The sequence below is a fragment of the Pogoniulus pusillus genome, chromosome 30 (genome assembly GCF_015220805.1).
Source record: "Pogoniulus pusillus isolate bPogPus1 chromosome 30, bPogPus1.pri, whole genome shotgun sequence".
Taxonomy (NCBI): Eukaryota; Metazoa; Chordata; class Aves; order Piciformes; family Lybiidae; genus Pogoniulus; species Pogoniulus pusillus.
The window spans coordinates 4060094-4079752 of NC_087293.1; the positions used below are offsets into that span (position 1 = coordinate 4060094).

The 19659-nt window shown below is 46.5% G+C and overlaps 1 protein-coding gene across 17 annotated transcripts in view; it reads right to left on the reverse strand.

Moving 5' to 3' along the window:
* The window catches only part of FBRSL1 (fibrosin like 1), a 585865-nt gene that overhangs the window by 7798 nt on the left and 558408 nt on the right, over positions 1–19659 (reverse strand). For 7 of the 17 annotated variants that reach the window (XM_064168199.1, XM_064168202.1, XM_064168200.1 and 4 more), the window contains 8 exons: positions 15820–16055; positions 13579–13629; positions 12471–12566; positions 8813–8884; positions 8221–8259; positions 7289–7360; positions 5858–5990; positions 1775–1852 (listed from right to left, as the gene is read on the reverse strand). In XM_064168199.1, the coding sequence (XP_064024269.1) occupies positions 1775–1852; positions 5858–5990; positions 7289–7360; positions 8221–8259; positions 8813–8884; positions 12471–12566; positions 13579–13629; positions 15820–16055 (777 nt within the window). Of the gene's footprint in view, positions 1–1774; positions 1853–5857; positions 5991–7288; positions 7361–8220; positions 8260–8812; positions 8885–12470; positions 12567–13578; positions 13630–15819; positions 16308–19659 lie in introns of all 17 variants that reach the window. The other 10 variants (XM_064168194.1, XM_064168212.1, XM_064168211.1 and 7 more) reach the window with 10 other exon arrangements.

Consider the following 19659-nt stretch of genomic DNA (forward strand, 5'->3'; position numbering starts at 1 on the left):
GGTGGCAATGACTGTGTAGTCTAAGGGGCTTTGATAAAAAGGGGATGGGAGACTTGCATGCTCAGAGGCAAAAGATTTCCCTTTAACAGTCAAGTATCCAACTACCTGGCCACTGGCACTCGGTTGATAGCCAGCCCTATATGATTATTCACTTTTTTTCATGAAAGGCAGCCATGATCAGAAGGCTTCTCTCTGAGCAGACACATCCTGACTGAGGTTTCTGTGCTCTGCAGAAGGCTGCAGGTTAGACTGTACCCATCAACTTCTTTTCTTTCCTACTAGTCCCCTCTAAACAACTCCTCCTGCCCACAGGCTTTTTGATTGTCCCTTTCAAATCTACTTGACATGTTACAGGAGTGTTGCACTTCATGTTACAGGGGTGCTGCTCTCCACGTTACAGGGGTACTGCACTCCATGTTACAGGAGGGGTGCTGTACTTCATGTTACAGGGGTGCTGCTCTCCATGTTACAGGGGTGCTGCTCTCCATGTTACAGGAGGGGTGCTGCACTCCATGTTACAGGGGTGCTGCTCTCCATGTTACAGGAGGGGTGCTGCTCTCCATGTTACAGGGGTGCTGCACTCCATGTTACAGGAGGGGTGCTGCACTCCATGTTACAGGGGTGCTGCTCTCCATGTTACAGGAGGGGTGCTGCTCTCCATGTTACAGGGGTGCTGCTCTCCATATTACAGGGGTGCTGCACCCCATGGTACAGGAGGGGTGCTGCTCTCCATGTTACAGGGGTGCTGCACTCCATGTTACAGGAGGGGTGCTGCACTCCATGTTACAGGGGTGCTGCTCTCCATGTTACAGGAGGGGTGCTGCTCTCCATGTTACAGGGGTGCTGCTCTCCATATTACAGGGGTGCTGCACCCCATGGTACAGGAGGGGTGCTGCACTTCATGTTACAGGGATGCTGCTCTCCATTTCCTCACAGATATCCTCATATGTAAAAGATCAAGGCAGACAGCACAACCAGCTTGGATGTTTGAGCAGACAGCTATGTCCTTATTTGCTTATTTTTCAATAGCTGTTCTTGCCCTCCCCCTTGGATATTAACCAGCCAAGTGACTCTGCAGACATACAGCTACTTTTGACAGAGTGTTCAGGAATTGATGTAAATCTGGGTATTTGCAACGGGAAAAAAAATCTATTAGGTCATGTAGCATGCCACATTTACTGATTGGATGAGTGTTACTAAAACATTAATCAACAGAGCTTGAACTTTAATTGGCAATGAGCTGCTTGTGAGCTTCTAAAATGAGAAAATTTGAGAAAATCAGGCTCTACTTACTGCCAATTAGGAAACTGAAAGGCTGGCAAAATGTGCAGAACAGCTATTTGCCAGGAACTGTTTGCTGAACTTTACATTAAAGAACCTAGCCAAGAAATTCCATAGGTGGGAAATGCTATGGGAGGAGCCCATTTGCTTGAGGTACCTTTGCAAAAATTTCCCCCATTTCCTTGGGCACATTTGGAGCACAGAAGAACTCTGCTCCTGTGCAGTGTGTCCCAGCAAGGACAGACTTGCCTGCTCTGCAATGCCCTCTTCTCATGGAGGGGAGGGTCTGCTAATCCTGCCCCTCTCCTTTGGAGGACAGCAGAGGGGATGTGCTGGGAAGCTGGCATGGTGAGGAGCTGGCTAGTTTCTGGCTCTTGAGACAGTTCAAGCCTCTCCCTCCCCTAGTGCTACAGTGCCTCAAGGCAGGACCACACTAGGGAGCCAGGAATGGGTCAGAGGTATAAAGGTGAAGGCAGGGTTTACTTACACTTACCTGCCAAGTGGTTAGTAGGCAGGAAACTGCTGTGGTGAGGTGAAGGACCAAAAGGGGTGGTGGCTGGATGTGTCGCACCTGTGAGAACAAGGCCCCCTTTTAGCTCAGCGGCAAGTGACTGCTTGCGTACGCAGAGGTCCTGCCCACTGCACTCAAGAACCAGAGGCAAAGGCCCAGGCCAGATGAAAACACAGCAAAGGCAGGGGAAGACCCCAAATGCCAGCTGAGCGAGCTGCTGGCACGATTTCTCCCAGTGCCCTTTAAAGGAGCCTGTGGGCACTAGGAGACAGGAGAAGACCTTGCTGTGAGCATTGCTGCTCACCTGTAGTGATGAGGAAGTGAATCTCTTTGTCTGGCACTTCAGCCGTTACACTGTGTTTACAGGGAAAAGGGTCAGCCCAGGTTATGGCCCAGACAGAAGGTGCTGGGAAGTGACTGATTGGAGTCTATACGAAACACTGGTTCATGACAGGCACGCAGGGAACATCAATCATGCCTCTCCCAGGAGAGCTCCACCGACGCTCTCACATCTGTCTCTGCATCCCTAGGCTCCCCCCACAGTATTTTTCACTCTTTCCTAGACATTGCTCAGTGCTACAGTGCCTCGTGGGAACGGAGCACTGCTGAGCACATTGGGGTTAGGCAAGGAGCAAGAACGGGCTGAAACAAGCTGGTCTGCCCTGTATTCCAGGGTGGACCAGGCCCAAGCACAACATTTCTGCTCTCTCTTCACAGCAGGAAAGAAGAGAGTTGCTTCCTTTGCAGGCAGATGCAGGTGAACCAGAAGGAGCAATCGCAGTGTGAAAAGCAGTTGTGTCACCTGCCACTGGGATCCATGGCAGTCAGGGGAACATGAACTCCCACCTGTCCTGCAAATGGTAGTGTTTGGGCAATCTCATGGGCCTGGCTTTTGACTTCCTAAGATTAGTACAGACCATTTTCAGGATGCACTCGAAATCAGCCTTTGAATATTCAGATGTGTGTGAGAAGATGTTTTTGTGGCTTCAGTACTACACTGACAAGACCAGCCCTCTCCAGGTGTTTACACCATGACTATCCTTCCTGTGCCTCCTCCTGCTAGTGCTTCCCCTACTGCAGACAGCAGAATTAACGACGATTGTAGCTTTCAGATGCTGTCTGGATGCAAATAGAACTTGTGCCTCCTTTGCAGAAAGCAAGACCTGCCATACCTGTGCATTAACTGACTCGTTTTGTTAGAAAGTAGTAATTCCACAGGATGACAGAAGCAGCACTTCCCCAAGGACATGTTAAATCATGTGCAAAACAGATCAACACCTAAAGAAAGCCTTTCAGTGCTCTTTCTCCTGAATTTTGTTAACTTCTCTTAATACTGGGAAGAGTAACAGCTCAGCTCTAGCAAACATGAGCAGCCACAGCAGGCATGAACATAGGCTCTTTGCCCAGTCGCTGCTTTCTCAAGTGATAACTTTCTATTATAGAGCAGAAGATGATGATGATCCTTCTCCTCCCACCTGGAACTTGGTCTCTCCTGTCACCTTTGTGACAAATACTTCTGCCTTGTCTGCGGCCCTTACAAATCTCAGCAGCAGCAGACCTGCTCTGCTAAGTTCCTGCCCCTTATGTCCAACCACATCAGATGCACATTTCCACCTCATGTCCTCAGTGCTGATAATGCTACAGAAGGTCACAGCAAAAGTGGAGGGAAACAGAGGGAAGAAATGCAGGAAATGCAGGAAAAACTGCATCTCAAACACAGCTGAAACAGTGTTTTACAGAGGTACTGGTCAGTCCCTGACCTGGTCCTCCTTGGTGACAGAGCCCACCAACAGATGGTCGTTGGAAAATGCACTCAGGTGTCCAGAGCACGAGAAGACTACACAACTGGAGGGGGAGACAGCGCTGCATTGTCCCTCACCAGCTTGGGCACCACAAACCTAAGCAGCCAGAAAATGAGTTGAGGAAACTTAAGAGAGACCACAGCAATGAGACCTGGAGTTATCTATAAACATTCTGACTGCTCCAATGCTTCAAGACGGATGGAGACTGTCATCTTCCTAATCCTTTAAGATTTCAGAAGGTGTATAATGGATGGGCGATTGCTTCAAAGGAGACGGCTTACAAACTCGACTACACGGGCTGATAATAAAAAATCCTCCAGAGAAAGCCAGGAGTGGCACTGCAGCCTGTCAGGGAGTTATTAAATATAGTGTCTGCCAGGCAGCTGAACATCCGTCCTGAAGACAGGTGGCCCTAAGATAACTTATGTCTCCCCCAGTAACCAGGCAATGCAGCAGAACCAATGATTCACATCAGCCGCGCGCTTGTTCGATAAGGTGAAAAGAATGCCTGGGATATTGCAGGGGAAGAGATTTATTCAGCTCTGTATTACTGCTGCAGTGTTTGTTCACCTTGATAGCACTCTTTACCCAGATTTACTGTCTGATGGCTCTTGTGATTAATACACTCATGGACAACTTGCTCTAAGGTTGTTTATCTGCAGGGAAAGTTTTCTATTAATTTGTCTGCTTTAATGTATCTGTTCCATATTATTTGCCCTCTTGCTTTTATGAATGGAGGAACAAGCTGTGTTTGCAAAGGAAAAGCCAACATACCAACTGGGCTTGTGTGCTTTTCTGCCTGGTAGGGTAAACTCTGCCCAATGCAGCCTTCAGAAGCAGAACCACACATCAAAAAGGATTTTTGTAATGGCAACATAAGACAGACTGCAGACGCTGACAGAGGAACAGCTACCGCAGAAAAACAGCCAGAGGTTTGTAAATCAGCTGTGCTTATGCATCCAAGCAGATGCAATAAATATCTTGGCCTTGTATCATCAAAGTACCTTTACAGGGGCCAAAGTATGGGAGCATCATTCTACAACGTGCAGCTGCTATCAGCACTGAATAGATGTGGTGGAAACATATTTGATGGTAAAGAATTTCCATCCACAGATAAGGGCAGAATGACGAACTGAACCACCAGTGGAGTTCCTGAAGGCTATCTCAGTGCTCACAGAGGTTTCAGCTTGATTTTCTCATCAGTTGCTTTTCTGTCAGTTTTGGGACAAAATTCCTGACACTTCTAACCTTGTTCATTTCCAAAGGGTTGAAGGGAGGCTGAATATGCTCATGTCTGCACTGAGATAGAGTGAGAGCTCAATGTTGCAGCATAAAATCAGCGTAAGTTAAGAAAGAAAATGTCATTAATTGCCAATTAGTAACACACAGAAGGCAGACTCTGGCATCTTAAGACACAGAAAGAAGATCTGAAAAAATCTAGAGGGAAAATTAAGCCCTGGGAAGAGATCAAAACCAACATTTGGTAGATGGAAATCAACAATAATTGCACCGGTGACCTCCAAAACCAGAATGTTGCAGTCTCCCATGGTCAGAGCCATCAAGAACACTGCAGTGAAGCTCACTGCACTTTGGTTAATTGCATTAATTGTAATTACTTCTCCAACAGATTGGAAAGCAACTGATCAATGTAAACTGTATTTAATTTATTTAATTATTTAAAATTCAATAAGCCATTTTAAGGCTTAGAGATTGCTAAGGCTTCATATCACACAGGGGATTTTATATTGAAAAGCTAAACGCTTCACAAATAGACCTTCTGTGATATTTTCAATGCTGTTATTCAAATATTCCTTTTACAAAACCCCCTTGTTTTTAGAAAACAAACAGAATCTTGGTGAGTGGAGGAGCTGAGAAAAACAACATGGCAAATATAAAAGCAAGAAAGAGACCGGAGCCACTGCTAATCCCCTGCAAGGGAAACATTTGCAAGTGTTTTGTCAAAATCACTTTTTGAAACCACTCTCTAGCCTATTAATCAGATACGTAAGAACCAGCTGCACAGGCATGAATGTCAGAGCCAACTGCAGCACAGCCTGGTGATGTGCAGAGGATCCTGCCCTGGACCTTGCCCAGCCCAGCAGCTCTGAGCCCCAGTCCCAACAGTCACCAGTGCCTCCATACCCCTGTGAACCATCTTGCCTGCTTCAAGTTTTGAGGCATGGGTAGCTGTTAGATGTAGCATATATTGACTGCTTTGCTTTGTTTTGTTTTGCTTTTTCAACAAATGATGACCTTCCCTTACCTGTGGTAGAAAACAGAGGCCTGGCAAGATCCTGTGGATAATGGAAGCCTGGAAACACTCCAGGGGCAGGAGGTCTGCTGAACAGGTCAAGTTTACCACCTATCTCCAGCTTGTGGGGATCCAGCTGCATTTGCTGTCAAATGATATAAAACCAATCTCATTATACACTTCCTTTTTTATGGGAGAAAAAGACAAGGAGCTCAGGCTCACTCCTGCTTAGCCCTGCCAGGGAGAGTTAGGGAGAGTGACAGCAGCGTCTCTGGTCACGTACTGCAGTCATGCTCTGACAGAATCTGTAAGGCCATTTCGCTCCACAGCCCCTCAGCTGCCTGCCTCATCCAGATGAATAAGGTCTGAAGTGAGCTCTCAGCCCCTCAGCACACACAGTGGAGCATGCAACATGATACACTGAGTGCCCTGCACCCCAGGATCAGTCAGTGCTCTCAGCCTGACACAAACTATTCTGCAGGCGGAAAGCTGCCGACAGAAGTCTTGAGAGCTGGGTGATGGACCTGTCTGTTTTGCTTCTCCACTTTGCAAAGAGAGAGATGTTCCCAGACTATGCCCTTCCTGCAGCCAGTGAAGCTCAGTATGCAGACAAGGGGTGAAGAATCAGGGAAACCATAAGGCTTCTCCAGAGGCTATTTTTACCCTTCCCCTACAGAAGCCAGCATGGGCAGAACTACAGCTAAGTCATCCAAGCCTCTCAGTAACTTGAATACCATCTATTTGTTTATTAAAATAGAAGGACACACAGCACTTTTACAGGCACTAATTGCAGTGCACCTACTTAAGCACTTAATGGTCTTCATTAACGGGACAAAAAGACAGCAGGAGCTATGAAAAAAGAACACCCTAGAAGTCTTGTTAACTGATGTTCTGCCTGCCACAGAGAGTTTGGAGCCCGTAGAGCACCCCAGTGTACCTATGGCTTGTTCCCTCTCAAGTTTTAACCCCTCCTCCCTCTGCCCATCATCATGGCAGTGCATAAAGCCCAACAACCTCTGCACAGTGCCAGTCAATCTAATCACCTGCTCTATGTTTTGTAATCTTCTTCACAGTATCAGTCTCATTAACAATGAGGTAATATTCCATATACTCCACAGCAGGTGCCAGTACAGAAGGGAAACAACACCAAACATGTATACTTTGTAAAAAAGATGGAGAGAGGGCAAAATTGCCTCCCCCTTCCCCTTCTGCTCTTTCTGGCTGCACACTTCATGTATTCTGGTCATTCTGCTACCCCTCATGCCAGCTCTGCCTTCAGATAAACTTTATAGCTGCTACAATAAATGGGAAAGGATTGGAAGTGTTAGTTAATCAATACAAGCAAGTCTGAGAATCACCAACAGAAACTGCTTCCTGCTCATTACTCACTAAAACACAATCTCTAAGCCAAAAGGCTTGGCCTTGTCCCAGAGGCTGAATTACCTTGATCTTCTGCTGGTGATGGTAGATCTGCCAGGCGATCTGCACATGAACTGCACACCACTTCCCTGGTTTCTGCAATGGCAAGCACAAGAATTTAGATTCATTTACACGTTAGCAACCTACATCAGATAGCACGTTTCATTTCCCTTACTGTCAGACAAGCAGCTAAGCAATGAGAAAGGCTGAATACCAAAATGGCACAATAGGTGAGCAACACTTTTTTTTCGTACTGCAGCAGATGATGTTTAAATTAAGAAGGAAACAAAAAGGAAGAATGGGGGACATGGGCTATCGTCCTCATCTCATGGAGACCTGAGATCCTTGCCTTGTTCTTTCCTACTTGCACTGCCCCCTTCATAAACCAAAGAACAATATGCCATGCTTAAGGGAAAGCAACTAATAGCTAACAGTTGTGTTCCTGAAAAGAGCCCTGTTCATTCATCCCTGCTGCACTGCAGGCTAAGTCATGCGCGGTTATTATGGCTACTTCCATCTGGGGAGAAAGGGTATGGACAAACAATCACCAGGGATGAGCAGTGCCACAGCTGAATGAGTTACTGTTTTTCAGCTGAGCTGTGGTATTCACTCTAGGGTGGTTTTGTGGAGCATCACAAATAAAACACACTGACCTAAGCCACCCTGAACCTGATCACTGATGAATGTCTGTCCACACTCACAGTCATTTAAGCCTGTGACCCTTATTTCATACTCTGAAGTATCAATGCACACAAATGGATGCCAAATAAGGTTAAGATTCAACCCAAAGGTTATTAATCAGAAGCAGCTAAGAGCTAACCATGACATTGTGTTATAAATAAAGGATGAGCATGCAGTTTTTTACTGGACACAATGAGTTGCAGAGCCACATGCATAGTAGGTGAAGCGTGCATGTGTATATATATACATATATGTATATAAGATCCCCCACAAACCTTACTTACTCTTACTGGAGGCCTGTAAGGGTCTGACACCTATGGAAAAAGCAAAAATAAACCAATCAGTCTTTCTCAAAGCAGCCAATATACAGAAAGGTGGGGAATTTCCTTCCTCTGAACAAGTAAAAGCACACAGAAAGCAATATTCCCATATGGCACAGGAAACCTACATGGCTTAGAGAAGGCTTCAAACTTCTCTTTCATTCCTTGCACCAAACTCAGCAGAATTTTATGATAAACAAAGCAGCTTCATGCCAGCAACTGAACAGTTCAGTGCTTTTCTGAACCTGTAATTGTTATGAAATGGAGCACATAAAACTACTCTCCAAGCAATGCTTAGAGGAAAGACCTTGAAGGAGTTTCCTGCCCCATTTCCCCTGACTTTGTTTAGAGAAGTCAATACCTCCCTTTGTGTTCACAACTGGTGGAGGCTGCCCTGGTCTCATCAGAAAAAGAAACTTCTGTCCTGACTGCATGTTCAGTCTAAAAGGCCAATTTGCTCACTGGCTGCTCTCTTTTTTTATGAGCAGTCTCAGTGGTTACTGTTAATCCACATAAGCTGAAAGGAAGGTTAGAGATTGTTGCCTACCCCTGGAGTCTTCTGTAGCAGCGTATGGTGGACTGTGCCTGGTCTACCTGCTACATCAATAGGGTTTGAAGTCTGAAAGACAAGAATAGAGCGTGAGTAATGCTGCACCATGCCAATGGTACATTTAACATCTCTATCTGATGTTAGCAGCATTAATTAGCCCGTGTCTGCCCTACGCTTTGAACACACATATTGCTACATTAGTGCTAAATGTTATCTCTTACTGACAGCCAACAGCATTTAACCACCATCTCATCTGTTATTATTTAGCAGCAGTAACAGTTTCACAGCAGCACCCCACAGCCCCACCGAAATCACAACCCCGCTGTGCTGTGCAGTATGCAAGCGGATGGGAAGAGACAGTCCCTGCCCTCCAAGCTTATTCTTTAGACAAAACAGGCAGGCAGTAGGAGAGAGAATGAGAGAGTGGGACTGACTCCCTCCATGTTTCAGGCAGCAACCAGTACTGCAGCCAGGAACAGAACAACTCAAGCATCTCAGTCCTGCATTGCAGCAACTGGACCGTGGCCCCTCTCTGACGGGGGCTATATAACACAACGGCTAAAATGGCAACAGCCCAGGGCAGGATGAGAAACTTTAGGAGGTGCTTGTGGGTCTTTTACAGTTTTGCATTGTTCATCCCATCATTTTCCAGCAATTATTAAACACCTCATTGAATGAATCCCTGTTCCTCCTCCTTCAGATCCCACCTGTTGGCCTGTCCTAGATGATCCCAAAGAACTCGTTGGTCTTTTCGCTCTGGCATTCATCCATCCCCTACTCCCAGAGCAACTGCACCTGGTGCCTGCACACAGCTGAGTGCAGAGGGGTTAAACCTCATTCCCCAGGAGATTATTTCACTCACATTTTAAGTCAAACTCTAGTGGATTTCTAACAGTCAAACTGTGTGAGGAATTAGTAAAATCGTGGGTGTGGGAGGAAAGATAAATTTTAGTTTGTCTAAGGCTACACAACTTCCAGACTTATTTAAAAGGGAATTCTTGCATGTGTGTAGGTAAGTCAATGAACTCCCCAGGCAGATCTGTGCTCCCAGGGCCTGTCTGACAGCTGAGGTATATATAAGTTGGCAAGTAAGTTACAGCTATCATACAGGCAAGAGCTTTAAGATCACAACATGTTAATAGCATGGTGTCATCCTGTCCCTCTGTCCCCTGGAGAAAGATGTGAATGCTTCCTCCAGCAATGTAAACTGAATACTTCTGACCTTTTCAAGTTCTTAGCTTGTGAGAAATGGCCTTTGGGAAACTCACTGAGAAGTTTACCGTCAGCCTGGATTTATGTGCAGTGGATTTACACACACAGCTGTAGGCAACTGATGCGGAAAGGGAGAAAACCAAACTCCAAGACCTCTGCTCAGGAAAGCAAGAAGTGCAGGATTCAGCGTGCTGAAACCAAATCATCAGGTCTGTAGTGATTATGAAGGCTTTAGTCAAGCAGCTTGGGAGGGAGAGAGCAAGGAAAAATGATGCAGTAACGATGACTAGAGCGGCTCTGCCCAGCAGTTCAGCTCTGTCTCCTCTAGGAAACTGAAGGTAATGTGCCAAAGGCGCAGATCCATTTTTCAACCTATGCTTCTATTTTTTGTCAGATGTTAGACTGAAGGTAAATACAGCACTGTCCAGCAATTAAGTGATGCTAGTGATTAGCCATGGCACCAGAGTGTGACCTTGCACTGCTTAACTCAATCTAGCAAATGCTCTACATGTCTGCCATTAAAATGAATCCAAAGCTGCTTACTGCAGCACTAAAAACAGTTTAAAAAGGCAAAGGGTCTGTGATCACTTTTCTTTCTTGCTTTAGAACTGCTCCTGTTTGGTCTAATGGTATTTCACATGGTACCAATTAAGCTCTGTAATGGAGACTGAAACAAGACAAGCATGTGGGCAACTTGATTTAGCTGAGGATGCCCCTGCTTACTGCAGAGAGGTTTGGAGTAGATGACTTTTGGAGGTCCCCTCCAACCCAGACCACTCTATGACTCCATTCCATTCTACGGTTCCATTCTATGGAACAGGCTGTTCAGAGGGCTTGTGGAGTCTCCCTCTTTGGAGGTGTTCAAAACCTCCTTGGACATGTTCCTGTGTGATCTGGTATAGAAGATTTTGCTCTGACAGGGAGGTTGGACTGGATGAGCTTTTGAGGTCACTTCCAGTCCCTGACATTCTGTGATTCTGTGGTATTGGTGAAACAGAAGTTACTGCCTAAAAGCAGCCTTATGGCAAAACTGAATCCTATCTTCCCATTAACAACACTTTGCCAATTCCACCTTAACTGTGCAGCTCCTTTTCTTGGGAGTCAAGTTCACACCTTGACAACTCGGGATCTGTACGGATCCCCTGGCAGCCCTTGCAGGAAGAGCAACAAGTAACACTAGTGGACAAACTGCATCAAGTGATGGATTTTCTATCCCTCCTTCTCCCTCTGTTTAGATGCAGCTGCTCCTCTGCTATGCCTGTAGCCACTGTACACAGACCTTTTGTTGCAAAAAGCCATTCTAGAGACTTTGCAATGTATCCAGAGGATAAAATACTGTAAGGGAGTTGATGGGTACTGAGGAAGCACTCCAGCCTCCTTTAAATAAATAAAGTGGTAAGAGGCCTTATTTGCAGCAGTTGCTAATTACTGACTTCCACTGATGCCAAAGAGTCTGTTGAGGGATACACACCCCACAGCCCTGCTTGGTATGGTTACAGAAATGACCTTCCAAATGCAAAGAGAAATGAGCTGTCTGCAGTGCTGGTCCTTCCAGTCCTCTAACACAGCAGTAGAGCTCTATGGAAATGCAGTACACGATACGAAATCTCTAAATTCAGAGACATTTAACCATTTCCATACAGTTAAAAGTAGCTAATAAAAAGAGCAAGTCTAGGGGGAGAAAAAACGAAAGAAAAGAGCAGTGCCCACACCACAGAATTCATCAAAAATGGTGGTTATCATGGCAACATTTCCAAACGCCAAACAGTGCTGCTTGTAACGATACATTACAGTTGCAGTGCACCTTTCAGTCACACTATCTCAGAGAAGCTTGCAGGCATTAATCAACCCTTATAAAACCCACTGCAAGATAACTTTAGAGATGAGGAAGCTGAGGAACAGAAGATTTAAGCGACTTGCCCAAGGTCAGACAGTGTCGGAGCTGGGAATAAAAAATTCGGCTCCTCCAAATTGCTCTACCCATTTGCAGCAGCCTCTGCCTATTGTTCCCACACTTGTACGGTCAATTTCTCTCTCTCTCTCTTTTTTTTTTCCTGGGAATAAACACAGTTTATCTTTTGCAATCTCAGCCTGTTAAATTTATAAAATGATTTGAGCCTCATGGGTCTGCTATCAGCTGTAAATATTTCAATCAAATAACGCACTGGAGTGTATGCTTCTCCTCCAGTTTCAGCTGACCTCCCAAGTGAACCACTAGATCCTTCTCCAAGAACAATCTGTAATGCCAAGAGAAAACCTCTGTTAAAGTGTTGGCTGTTTTGTGGCAGAGGATGCCCACAGGAACTGTGGGGTGATTGCTTCCAGCCCCGTGCTGCGCTTCTGCTAGTTAAATCATGTGCTACAAAATCACCAGAGACACGACTCTGAATATGGTTTTCTCTCCCAGCAAAAGAACAAAGCCTTCATAAGAAGAAGTTTGTACCTTCGGTTGAAATGCTCCCTGAAGTGACCCAAAGGGACCTGAATGTGGAAGCATGGGTGGCATTCCAGGCATTGCTGGAGGATAGGTTGGAAAGAACTACAAAAGAAAAAGAGATGCTTATGTCACAGGACAACTTGAACAATAATGGAGGTAGGTGCCAAGCCTGGCACATACAAAAATAGCACTGTGTGGAACGAGTGAAAACACACACTCCATTTGCTTTGGAAATCTTTAAGAGCAAAGCCCAAATCTGAAAAAATGCATCATCTGATGGATTTTCTGAAGAGTTCTGAACGAGTGTGCCTTTCAAATGCGTGGACTGTTGCAGGAAGCACAGAGCATTCGCCGTCTCTAGAGGCACGGGAAGAGTTTGGGGCTTATGTTCACGTTTGGTTAACTTGGCTTTTTTCTTTCTTTCGTTTTGGGTTTTTTTTTTCCTGCAAACAAATGGATCCTGTTTTGAAATGTGACCTGCTTCAATTTTCAAAGCAGAAAAGAACCACGAGATGCTGCGCTGCACACTGACCACAGGCAACGTGCAGGCCACCTTGTAGCCGCATAGGTCAGGTTCAATTTTGCTTAGGCCTCTCCTGAGCACGTACAGCAGTTTGACAAGTCCCAAAAGGTGTAATTTTTGGTGTGCTTGGAGCAGTGGGGAGCACCAGGAAGAAACCACCAGTCTGACATACTCCTGTGACCTGAGCAAAATCTTGTGAAAGAGCCATGCACTCCGGGCTGCTGCACTGTGAGAAGCACCAGCTGCAAAGATACTGCAACGACCACTGCTTAGCAATTTCTGCGCATTCCCTGCCATCCCAGGCACAGCAGTACAGAGCCACAGCAGCAAAAATGCAGTAGACAAAGATTAAAAAAAAAAACAAACCAAAACAACCAAATGAAAACCAACCAACCAACCAAACAAACAAAAAAAAAAAAACAGCCCAAAGAAAATTCTGTACCTTAAAAAAATGAAATCATTAAGTACCAAGACAGAAAAAAAGAGCTTTAGGAATGAATGAACCAAAACACCATCAGTCACTTGAAAACGAGCGTAAGAAGTACAAGCAGAACCATTAACAAAGACACCACCTAGAGAGGTCAGACTCACGTTGGAATGTCGAAAGTAAGGGTTGTCTAATTTGGGAGCGTACTTGTCAAACTGGAAAGAAAAGAGAGAGAAAAAAAAGGAAACAGGTGAGTTTGTTTGCTGCAGTAATGGACACATCAGGATCAACACAGACACATAATCACGACCCACTGGTACAGCACTCGATCGAGCAGAACTGACTGGGTTATCCCAGACTTGCTCATCAGGGAGCAGACTGATTTTCCCAGGCTAAGGGAGACAGAAAGGGGCTAGCCCCCGAGTTGTGCTGGGTGCTGCTGAGTCTCACTGCAGAACCCTGCTTACAGGCACCACATGAAGAGGCTCCTGCACCACGAAAAGAGCAGTCCTGGTATCTGCAGTGCAGTGGAATGCAGGGAAGTTCAGCTCCAGGTCTAGATCTGGGATCTGTCCCTGGAGCACTGGACCAGATCACCGACTAGAAGGTAGGGAATGCTTCCCATTAGACCCCATTGCCTACCATGGGGCAATCAATACCAACTCCCTGTTTTCTAGACTCCTGTACGTGCCAAAATCTCCTGGAAAAGGGCTTCATTGCTTTAGCTGCACAGATCTCTGTATATTCCCCCAGCCCTGCACAACAAGAGAGCCCCAGAGACAAGGTGGCTCTTCACCTTTTCCGCTCCAGCACAGGGTTTAGCACCCTCACGTGTGCAGTTTGTGCCCCACGCTTATTTTTATGACCACTTTTCCTGTACCACCTTGGAAGCAAAACCAAAGCAGATATACACTGCTTTTTTGAACAGTGTGTACATTCTGCTGGGGAGGAGGGAGCGGGGAAGAAGGCAGGGCAGGGAGCTGTAGGACCCCATGAAAAGCTGCTTATTTGGCAAGTCAGCTGCTGTTTCACACTCCTCTATGTGCAGGAGAGCAGATCTGTAATTTCATTAATTACAGTTATTACTGGAGCCATGTCCCCTCCAGTGTAAATACCATAAATTACCAAACACATGCAGCTGTAAATTTCAACACTCTTCTCTGGTGTTGGGATTAACAGACCTGATCTAGTGGAATATAAGAAGATGTGAGCGAAGTATAACAAAAGAGCCTTGCAAGCTGTTCTTGCTCTTAAGGCTGACATCAGCGGGCACAGGTGGGAGGGGAGGGAGCTGCTCGCAGGACTGGATATTTGGATTCTTAAATCACACAGGAGGTTTCTGAGGAAAGTTTCAAGATTGTTTCACACAGCTCAAGAAAAGAAGGGAAGGTGTTCACACACAATTACACTGAGCAAACACCTGGGGCTGGGTTTCGGGTGGATGATGTTACTTTTAATTGTCTCGCTGCTAAGCAGATTACAGCCCAGGAATGTCATCAGGCAGTCAGCAGTGGGAAAGAAAGAAAAGTGAGGAACCCTGCTCCTTGAGCTCTTGGTAGTCCTCCCCAAATGCTGCTTTTGCTGTCACTCCTGGCTTTTGCTTGCCTTAGCAGAAGAGGCTTGTTTCTACGTTTTGGACACAGTGTGAATCTGACAGAGGGGAAAAAAGCTGAATCTTGCTCCTCCAAATCACAGAAAGTAACTGCCAGAAGCGTGGAGACTGTATTTTAAAGCACTGACAAAGTCCACTCACAGCAGATCTCTAACAATTTTCTAACAGCTGCAGCTAAGTCCCATCATGTTACAAGCAAATCCAACAAGCCAACGCTGTTACATGGCCAGGAGGATCTCTATCTCACACTGAGAACCAGCCACAGGCAAATTAGTGCTTGTTGGTGCAAGCAAATGCCCAAATCGATATAGATCAGGCAATCAGGAGGGAGAAGGGCAAAGCTCCATCAGATGAGGTGCTGCACTAGGGCGAGAGCTCTGGCTAAGCCAGTACAGTCTGCCCTGCAACCAACAGCTGTGGGGATTGCATTTGGTACTGGAAGTCCCTGATCTGGCGACGTCCCTGCTGGTGGGTTTTGGTGTGTCGTGGCAGCTGGCCCTGGGGAAGCAGAATAGAAATACACAGCAGGACACATAAAAAGGAAAACTAGAGAGATTCTCGACTTGTCTCATGAGTGCAGTATCTGCTCATGGGTATCAACACAGGGGGACCCAGAGACTTGGTGTGGAGGCTCTGGGTGGAAAGGAGGTGCCTTTGGGAGTTCTGGGCCTGTGCCTCCAGGCTCCAGGCTGAAGGGCAAGCACGGCAGGCCTGGCTGAAATGAAGAGGACTGGGGTTTGTTTGACAAGAGCGGGTTAGGCTTTTTGACCAGAGATGCTCTACTTATCCTCACATTTTGGGCTGGGGTACGCACCATGGGAGGTGCAGAGGGCGGCATGAGCGGCGTCTGGGGCAAGCTGGATGGAAAAGGAGTGAATGTGTGCTGGTGGGTGTGTTGGTGCTGATGCGTGTGTTGGTGCTGGTGAAACTCCGCTCTCAGCAGCGGCACCGGGCCAAGTGAGGCAGCGGCCCGGTCCGAACTCTGAACCAAAAACCGGTTGTTCAGCTCTTGCCTGAGCAGTTCGTGATCTAGAGGAGAGAGAGAGAGAAAAAAAAAAGACACAGAGGCCCGTGGGCCTGTGAGTACCACAAAGACGGAGGAGAAAGAGTCAATATTCACCTGGCATTCCCTGTTTCTGCAGGTCATGCTGTGGTGGTTTTCTACGTGAGGACTCATTGGTGGAGGTAAGAGAGATGCCTGTGACAAAGTACCAATCAGAATCCCCGAATGAGGCTGGCAATACATGATTGGTTGGTTGAATGATATCAACAGGCTGGTATCTAAAGACAAGAGAGAACACCATGAGTCATCACAGCAGAAAACATCATCGGGGGCAGCAGCAAGCATCCGCCCCCGGCCCCCCGCCCCCGGCCCCGCTACCCCCGCGCAGCTCCGACCGGCTACTCCTCCTCCCCAGCGCCTGACCAGCCGCAGCACCGCGGCGCCTCCAGGAACGCACCGCGGCGCCTCCAGGAACGCACCGCAGATGTCTGGTCCTGCAGCACGGCAGGCAGACCTTCCCACACCAGAGAGACACTGGGGAGACCCCTCAAGGGCAACAGCTCGCTTTCAAATGAGCAATACCGACCTGCTTCCTTGGAAGGACTGACACTGAGACGCACACCTGGGCACTGGCAGCGGGTGCTGGGCCTGACACGTCTGCCCATGCTCATGCATGCACTCAGAAGGTACAGTTTTGACAGACTACAAAGCAATGACATAACCACGGACTGGGGTAGCTGGAAGCTACCTGCTCAGATAGCCACTTCTCAACACATCCCTGTGCCATCCTCTCCCTCCTCAGCTCTGCACACTGACCAAGAGCATCCATCCTACAAACTGAGGCCTTCTTTGCAGTACTTTTTTTTCCCCTGAGATCTTAAAATACTAAGTACTCCTTCCCTCAGTTTCTAACAGGCTAGAATTGTCTTTTTTTCTGTCCTTGCCTCCAGACTTTTCTCCTATGAAATTACAGCTGGAAGAGGAGAGACGTTGAACTGGCTAAAGTTCTCATGGAGCTTGCAAGGACTGCAGAAAGCAAACGTTACACTATAGGGCACATGGCCTCTTCTCAGCATCTTCCTCTGAAAGAACACCTTGCACTGAATTTGAATGTGGTTTAGGGCAGTGGAACATACCAGCACTACAGAGATTAGGTGCCCAAACACAGTAAGGACAAGTGCCCACTTCCCTAGAATGACTGCTGGCATCAATTAAATCCATCTGTGATGCTGCCTAGAGGCTTTGTGCAGGAATCAGCACTCAACATGCTATGTATTTTGTAAGCTGAGAGGAACCTGTGCCACCAGCTGTGGATGGCATACACCCAGTCCTGACTGACCTACTTGCTTCTGCATTTATGTGAATCCACCCCTTTAAAACTACAGCACTGACTACAAAGGGGCAAAAATGCCTTTTTAAGTCTTATTTCATGTTCTGCAGGCATTTCTTTTACTTAGATTTCCTGAAGTAACATTAGAAATGTCCAAATCAATCACTTTCTGAAGTGACATTGATAAGATCTCTAAAAACAAGCACTCTGGTCTGGAACTTAAAGGTATCTTTTACCACTTAGAAGCTCACATCCTATTGAAAGTCACATTTGAAAGCAAATTTCAGGTGCCTAGGTGATGTGTTTCATTAATAAATGCACTGCTCAGATCCTGTGTACTGCTCCCAGCTTTATAATAATAGAAAAGCAAAAAGCACATACACTTGTGATACTGAAGCCTAAGACACTGGAGCAAAAGAATCTATAATGGGTTCTCCTTGGAGTGAGAGAAGAAAAAATCCTTAGACTGAAAGCACTTATGTCCAAAACCTCTTTAGAGAATATGAGCATGACTTCATATGTGTCTGTGTGTGTTTACACATCTAAATCTGGCATGACTTAAAGAAACTGAATCCTTCTGTTAGCATCAAGATAATCCACTTTTCTGGAGGGAGAGATAAAAGCAACTTGGCAGTTGTAAGTGCTCTGATATCCAATTTCTTTAAGAGACTTGAAGTCAGACTGATAGATTTGCAGCTGGCTCCAGCCCACAGTCCTCTACCACAACTTTGGTGTTTGTCAAGAAAAGAAAAAGCCCAAAGATGTTTAGAAGAGCAGTGTGGCACTTGGAGTGCTGCTTCACAGTAAGGATGGGACCAAGTAGTAATAACTCAGGTCCAAGAGGTGCCCTGGTGAATGTCAAGATCAGAACTACATTCTCGTGCCTGCCAGTGACACCTTGTCCCACAGGTCTGGCCATGCAATATCACAAGTGGGAGCAGAGTAACTGGGAAGTGCTCTGACTACCCAAACACTACTGCTCTGTGTGCACACATGAGGTGGGCATGGCAGAAAAAGGTCAGTGCTTCTGATGTTGCTAGGTGCCCTCATTTCAGAACTGAAGGCACAAAGACTGCTGTTTGCTCTGTTTATCCTATTCCAGGGTCAGCCTTTGTACCCAAGTAGAAGGCAGCAGCCCATGCAAGGGTTGCTCCTAAGTTAACTTGTTTCAAAGGTTTCAAAGGGAAGAAATGCCACCAGAAGTGCATCTTGTTATTCAGAGATCCCAACTTGCACCACCAGTCAATGCAGGAGCTCTGAGCTCTGCTTTTCTTCTTGGTAACAACAAATGTGCCAAAGTAAACTTAAAGGAAGAGCACATTTTCCTCCAAAACGGGGAAGAAAAGGATGGCAAAAAGGAGGCTTCAAAAAGCCATACTCTCTCTGATGGCTTTTCTGAGCTGGTGCTTTTACTGGGAGCACACACACACTCAAACAGCACAACAAGAGCTGGCAGCTAGCAGCAGCTGGATCCTGGCTCTTCAGGGCTGCCCCACATTGTCGTTTGCTTTTAAGAGACTTTAATGTGAACGGCAGCAGAAGCTGCTGCTCTGCAGGCTCTGTATTGATTTTCTGGTGCGCCGCTTTGCACGCATTCCACAGAACGCAGACAAGAGGCACTGCGCTGTCTGCGGGGTTAGGCGCCCAGACCTTTCCCTCCACTAACTTAGGCTTCTCCTGCTTAAATTGCAGGAGAAATCCTTTTAGTAGGAGCAAGACTGTTACTGCTTCCTGGCAAGCTGCTGAATGTGAATAGGTCACTTGATCTTGCACCTCCTGAAGTTAATGGTGAAAACATACTTGCTTTCAGAGACTGCAATATCATGCTTTTAGTGAGCACGCTGCTATTTCCTTTTCCAATACTTTCAAAGTCTCCATCACAGTAGCCCTTTGCCTTAAGCGGGGGAAGCAATGAATAGGTCTCCCACAGTGCTGCCAACATCTTCCCAGCCATGTGGTTGAAATTCTAGATGGTGCCAAGGCCTGTGAAAGCTGGAAGCTTTGGCCTATGTGGTCTTGCTTCTGGCTACAAACCCACAGCACTTTTGTCTGTCATCGTTCTGAGAACTCGCTTTGGACCAGTTCACCTTTTTCTTTCACTTAAAGAAGTAGTTATAAAGAGTGGGACATTACACAGCTGCTGGCAGGGAAAAAAGGGGTGCATGGCCATCAGATTTTTCCACCCCAAATCTGCCCTCTCCTTGTTCCTTTAGCTGTCTTCACAGGAAGCAGAGGGTGTGTTTTGTGCAAAATGCTCGTCTTGTTTAATGCCTGTTGAGTTAGTTGTGGAGTCAAATGCC